Here is a 7,401-nt window from a genome sequence, read left to right as displayed (position 1 = left end):
ATTTATCTCACACCAGTAAATACAACAAAGTATTTTAATGAAATCATTAAAATATATTATCAAACAACCTCTCAGTTGAGGAGCCATGGGGCCAATCCAAAATTTTATGGTTTAAATTAATTTAATTTTTGGGTTTTGATGAAGATTTAAAAAAACCAATATACCTTAAATGATTTTCAAAAAGATTTTGAAATATGTAATTTCAAAGTTTAGGAAGAGTAAATATGCAAATGCCCCTTCTTCTAACTACTCATTTCAAGTTAGAAACATTTTAATTTTAATACGGATATTCTAGGGACACCGCCCTATTTTGCTAAAAAAAAACCACCAATACACCATATAGGACTATGTGTATAGGGTCTCGTTTAGTCCAATATAGGCGTATAGGGCTCCGTATAGCTCTATACGGAACGTATAGGGGGTGTCTGGGTGTCCCTAACAGGACCCTTTTAATTTGCATGATTGTGGCTTTTTAAAAATCATAAAAAAACTATGTGTACTATACTCTCACGTGTTAGATCCAAGTAATTTTTTTATGTTACGAATACAACTCTAATTTTACAATCCGCTTTAGCCCTAAATAAATTGGATCGACCCTAAATACTACTAGCTAAACTAGTTTAACCAAAATATATAAATGTGCATTAAATCAATAATATTGTTGCAATAAAAAGATAGCGAGCGAGTACACCTCCCCCCCCCCCCCAACCCAAGGCCGGCTCTTAAGGAGGGTAGAGTGGTTGACGTACCCCGGTCTGACACCTCGCTAGGCCCAATTTATATATATATATATATATATATATATATATATACACGAAAAACAATATATCAATATGTATATTTAACTAGTTTGAGACCCGTCTACTATACGGGTAGTTCATGAAAATACAATATTTAATAAATAATCGATATATAAGAAACAATAAATTTATTAAACGCTATTAATACACAGTTGTTGTATAATAGTCTTTAAAACATTTTTAAAATAAAAGATATTATAAATATCAAATATTTGAAAAAAAAATAGAAAGTAAATATTAAATTAATAAATTTTGAAACATAAATTTTAATAATGGTAAATATTATTTTACTATTATAAATTTATTAAAACTGATGAAGTTTAATGTGAGAGTGACAAGTGGCAAAACTTGTAGCTTTTTATTAGAGAGTATAGATATAGATGTTTAAATTCAATTATATAACCACTAGTTTGGTCTAGTGGCAAGGTAGTATGACTCCTAACCAAAAGGTTGTGGTTTCTAGTATCACTTCAGACATGTTTAAGTCTATTTTTATACTAAAAAATTTTTACCCAACGCAAATAATAACCAAGCCACTTAAAAATCAAATTATTTAAACCCAACGATTTTTACCCTGCCCCCATCACATACACACACACACACACACATATATATATAGGGTAAGGTTAAAATGAAAACCTATTTGAGTTGTGAAAACCCGCGAAAATCCTATGCAACATCGTTTTTTTTTTGTTACATGTAATATATGTTGTAACATTTAATACAAAATAGCGAAACATCAAAAAAAATATGTTTTGCTATTTTTTAACATTTTTTTACTAATTTTTATATATGTTTTCAGGAGAGAGAAAAAGTTATATTTATATTTACATTTTTTATTCACTTTAATTGTGGACCATAAGATTTAAACATTAATTAAAAACATGTGGTTGAGAATGAGTTTCTAAAGTTTTCACAACTCAAGTGGGTTTTCATTTTATACTTAGCCTATATATATATATATATATATATATATATATATTGAATTGAAAACTGTTGAGAAGCCAAATAAGAAATAAGATATCCATACATTGGATAACGGGATAACAAATAAGAGAAAACTAACCAAATTATATTCTACTAGTATAAATCCATCCATTATGTTGATTTGGATGGAATATCAAATGATCAGTTATTCTTCTAAGAAGAAAAATAATGGAGACAGAATAAATTTATGGGATTATGGGAAATGCCACCAACTTGAGTGTTTAATTGGTTTTTGAGATCTTCCAGATTTGTTCAAGTTCTCTTGCAAAGTCTTTCTGGCGTCCAACGACGATAGTGATATGATCTTTGTTCTCCACGATCCTAACGTTCGCCCGAGGGACTTTGGTCTTAATATTATCACTACACTCCATTGGAATGAGTTCATCTTCTTTACCATAAAACACATGCACGCTGCAATTTAGGCGTTTTTGGACCTTGTCTAAATACCCATCGATTTTCGCAGCAGTGCCACAAATAACATTGTGAAGGGTGTGCCAAGCAGCATTATGTGTGTGACAACAGAAGCCGTCAACTAAATATGTCCTGATCCTGTGTAAAAATCATTAAATATGCAAAAATAAAATTAACTGAACACTTAATTATAAGTGTAAGATTCCACAATAACAAAGGAACATGTAAACGAGTTATGATCGGCTTAAATATAAATATTAAAATATTATTTGCTAGCTTCTTAATAATTTTATCTAGATGCTATCTTTAATAATTTTATTAAATAGAACATATGATTACTTCTGTTTTAAAAATTCAATATATAATTTACTAAAGTTTCAATATTGTCGGTTACTATAAAAATAATTAAAGCTAAGGGACTTTAAATGAAGTTCTATGAAACTTTGTTATTTTTCATTACTTTCTTAGAAATTAACCCAAACTAACATTCAACTTGAAAAAAGAAGAAAACAGAGTGGCCCGATTTTATAACTATTTTCTATTAAGGTACATGGTATTAACCAATTATAAAAATAAAAAACTTATATAATAACAAAGTTTAAATATTTTTATGGCTAATAATTAAATGACTTTAATAAACCAATACTAAAACGTTTTTTTATACTTGATTACTTTTCTCCCTCTCCTTTTTGTTTAAACTGGAAAGTTCAAGTTAAACATTAACTACAACAAATTAAACTCTTTAACTCAAAATCAAATAACTAATTTAATTCAGAATAAACACAATATTGTTGTGTCTAATGCATGCATCCTTTATATGTGTAAAATTTCCTTTCATTTCATTGTCAGTAGTTTTTAATATTATTTATTTATATGTGTTTAATTACAAGAGTGTAAAAGTATCAAAGCTACAAATAATAAAATGAATACAAAAACATCGTCGAGTAAATGTGAAAGTTTTATTTATATTACTCAAAATCTATTGATTAACTTGTTATAAAATTACAATTCCGGTAAGGGCCAAAATCGTGACGAAATGCAATTAATTAATTTGACGGTAGTAAGCAATTGGCATTTACTCTTGTTGACTTTATATAAAGTCAACCAAATCAATTAAAATAATCCGTCAAATAGCAACGTCATCCAATCCAATTTTTCATTTTTGAAACGAAAGTATTATATTCACAGCACTACTAGCAAAAACTAGAGTCAACAAATGCATTTAATAGTCTAGATTGTCTTATGATACCATGAAATTTCAAAACAAAAAAAGTTATATCCAATCAAAAATTACAACTTTGCAATTTTGTTTAATTTTCATTTTTGTATGCAACTTCAATGAATCATATCATGATAAATGCATTTAATAGTCTCAGATTGTCTTTGTGATACCATGAAGAATTTAAAAAAAAAATTATGTGCACATAAAGATATTCTTTCATTCATTCATTGTTTCTTTATTATTATTATTATTATTATTATTATTATTGTTATTGTTTTCTCTACAATATTAATTATAACATGAATAATACTGGTAGAACAGAAAAGGTATTATCAATATCAACTAACAACCAAAAATAAATTTGTATCTAATAAATAATTTTTAACATGTGTGGTTAGAATAGCTCAATAGTCAAACCCAAACTAATATGCAATGTAGTATAACGGATGACATTTATCATACTTATTATGACATTTTATTTTTACCTTTTTTTTTCTAAACTAATTAATTAAAGAATAAAAAGTACTATGAGTTTACGAGTGGAATAAAACTAAATTCGGTGCATTAAAGCATGGCGTTAACTGGGAGCAACTAATAATAATGAACAAAAAATGTGTGCATTTTAATTACCTGTTTCTAGTGATGAGTTTGGTAAGAAATTCCCATGTACGATGGTGCTTGCAGATCAACAAACAAATTGTCCGACTAACATGCTCGTACCAACAAGCCATAGACGCTCCAAAAGCTATCAACGGCCACACCTGTCGTGGCGCCACCTTTCTCATCATATATTGTGCCGCGTCCTCCCCTTTCGGTGTGGGGAAATATGGCTGCGAATACATATATTTTAAAAAAAAACATTAACATAACAAAAAGATTGTGGTAATCGTACCCCACCATTTTTTCTTACTTTTTTAAAGTTTCACTGTAACTTTTTTTTACTTTTCTAGTTATTAATATCGTTCTTTCTTGCTAAATGTATTTTCCCATAGTGTAACTGATAGGGGTATGCTTTACCAACTCCTAACACAAATCGTGCATGTGTATCAGTGTGTGAACGACAAAGAAATATTAATGGATTTACCGGTGCGAGTAAGGTCAAGGACTTTACTGACTTAGGGTATTTAACCGCGAGTGCAAGCGCTAGAATGCAGCCTAGAGAATGAGCCACGATGTGAAACGTCTCGACCTTGTAAGGTTCAAGAACCGACCTTTCGATCATGTCCACATGTTCTTTCATCGTGTAGAGCGACTCATGTGGCTTCGGGCTTTTCCCAAACCCTAAAAGATCAACCGCGAATAACCTGAATTTTGATTTGACCGATCTCGAGAAGTTCGGGAACAATGTTTCCGTCCAAAATGCTGATGATGATATAAACCCATGAATAAACAACACATTCTCACTTACATTATCTACAGCCAAAAATCCATCATAACATTAAAAAATAAAAATAAGACACCAAAAAATAAATATAACATCAAAATCAACATTTACTAACCTTTCCGTCCTTCCATATGAACAAAGAGAGTATCTTTACATGAACGTGACCACACGTTACACGTATCACAATAACAGTCCGACCACCGAGGGACCGGGTGCGACTTGTGTCCACTAATCTTTCCTCGTAGCATTTTGACCATGACCGATGGTTGACCGGTGCGTTGACCGGCCACGTTCCTCCGTTTCACCTTAACTTTAGACATTTCCACCACCCTAGACGGCCGCGAGTAAAGCGTATCGGATATTTCTTCAAGCTGCAACTTCGTAGACGAGGTAAGACAAACGATCTTCTCGGCCTCACCATTCTCCGACACCAAAATGTTACCACGATTAATAACGGCTTGTTTCGGTGCCGAACAATAACATGGCTTCCATTCATTCTCCACAAAGAAATCAACAATCTTGTAAACATAACACAACAACACATCAAGAACATCAAGCACGGAAAACACAACAAAACTTAATAAATCGTTTATCAACTTCCCGATGAAGCCGAGAACCGATCTTGATGTCTTCTTCATGACACCAACATTAAAGATTATTGAAAACATCTCTGCCATAACCACCACCCACATGAGTTTATAAATGAGTATTGTAAAAGAAGTGAACATTTTGTGATATAAAGACAGCTAGCTAGTAAAGAATCAAAACCGAAAGAGGAAATATGGGTTATTAAAATGTACAAAAAATGTAATATTATTATGTGATATTGGGTATATGTGTGAAACTAAGAATATATATACATAGATATATATAATATGTTTTAAGTGTGTGAGCCACTCAGCCAAGTGGCATGAAATAGTTTTGAGTTAAGGAAAGCGTGTGATATGTGATAAATGGAGATTTAATCAGAAGAAATTATGTTGGTGGTGGTTGAACCGCCGGGTGACTGATTTGATCAAGTAACAATTTTCCTCTCTGTATTAACAAACCGGTTCTTGTTGTGAGTCTTTAAAAAAACGAAAAAAATAATAATAAAATAAGTGTTTGTAAGAGAAATAAAAATTAAAAGTTGGATGTGGAAGACTTTATAAAAGTAAACAAAATTTAAATAAAATTGTGTTTTTTAGATAAATTATATAGATGCAGTTAGAGGCTTCAATATGAACGCTCTAAGCATTTTCACGTCCTAACATTTAATTTGCCTGGTCATATTAGTTAAGGAGCATTGGCAAGTCTTATAAGTTATACGGTAATTACTTTTCATGGTCAAAATAAAAAACAAAATGCATTTATTATTTTGCAAGCAAATTCAAATAAAATAGCAGTCAAAACTTTTCATTTTATCAACGTAAGACGTAAAAAAAACTAAAAAAGTAGAGTCTATATGTGTTATTTAATAACGAAACTAGAACATTTTAAGACCTTATGTTTTGTGTGATTTTAGATGAAAAAAAATTATTTAATTAGACTTTAAAATTAAAATGTTCTAGTTTCGTCACTAAATAACACATATAGACTCTCCTTTTTTTAGTTTTTCTTTACGTCCTACTAAAAAAAATTTTGTGATTTTAAATGAAAATATTTTTGTGCAAGCAAAAAGTTTTGTGTGATTTTAGATGAAAAAATTTTATGTTTATAATATTTATTTATAATATTTATTTATTTATGCTTTTCTAGACTTCCCACTTTCTTTACTTTGACTTAGAGGTAGGAAAAAAAACCCGATTTCAAACCCAGCCCGGAGGACTTGATCCGGAACCAGGCCCAGTCTCATGACCCGCGAGAATGAACCATGTATCGATAGGTTACCTAGAAAAAAACGTACCCGGTCAAAATCGGGACCCATCTCAGCCAAAACACGGTCAAAACCTAGTCAAATACTCGATCATACCTAAAACCGATTCCTACCTAACCCGATTTTTGATCTTTGTTAACCAAACACAAAACCGGTTCCTGCCCCATAGTGGTTCCAGAAAATATCGATTTATGCTCCTCTACTTTAACCAGTAAATTTGTAATCATATAACACAATGGGTAACTAATGCTGGGCCATAGCTTATATATGTTTCACAAAAGACCAATACATTAAAGATTTGTCTATCTTCTTCATATTTTCTTTCGTCATCATTCTTGAACAGAACCGCACCGAAGATTAAAGACCCCCGGACCCCTTGTGGTTCCGCTATGCTATATTCTCCTTTCTTCCTCTACCTCCCCAATCAACTAATGAATAATCATATTTTTACATCTATTTTTATATTATTTGAATTCTCACTTATAGTTAAGAAAAATAAATAAAACTGATAAACAATAATGAAGTAAAATTAAAATAACAAGAGATATATTTTTTTTAAACTGTCACATAAATAAACTAAAATGACAATTACAGAAAGAAAACCATAAAAACAAATCGAAATGATCGAATAAAGAAGAACGTTTGTTTGATCATAATTCGCGCCAAAAATCATCTTTTTGGATTGTTTCAAATAAGCCACCAAGTAGTAAAGATAATCAACTCAAGCAAATTCTTTTTTATC

The 7,401-nt window shown here is 30.7% G+C and overlaps 1 protein-coding gene across 1 annotated transcript; it reads right to left on the bottom strand.

Annotated features, from left to right (window-relative positions):
- Positions 1 to 1,932: 1,932 nt before the first annotated feature.
- On the bottom strand, positions 1,933 to 5,562 carry LOC143607537 (putative lysophospholipase BODYGUARD 1). The gene is made up of 4 exons (XM_077082949.1): positions 4,920 to 5,562; positions 4,505 to 4,833; positions 4,051 to 4,250; positions 1,933 to 2,336 (listed from the first exon to the last, which is right to left on the bottom strand). Exons 1-4 carry the CDS (start codon positions 5,530 to 5,532, stop codon positions 2,009 to 2,011), a joined length of 1,470 nt encoding a protein of 489 aa, XP_076939064.1. The 5' UTR covers positions 5,533 to 5,562; the 3' UTR covers positions 1,933 to 2,008.
- Between the last annotated feature and the right edge of the window lie 1,839 nt (positions 5,563 to 7,401).

Source organism: Bidens hawaiensis, unplaced genomic scaffold (assembly GCF_021521415.1).
Source record: "Bidens hawaiensis isolate Kalapana, Puna unplaced genomic scaffold, B.hawaiensis_p1.1 tig00083332_1, whole genome shotgun sequence".
Lineage (NCBI taxonomy): Eukaryota > Viridiplantae > Streptophyta > Magnoliopsida > Asterales > Asteraceae > Bidens > Bidens hawaiensis.
This window is presented reverse-complemented; position numbering and strand designations above follow the sequence as displayed.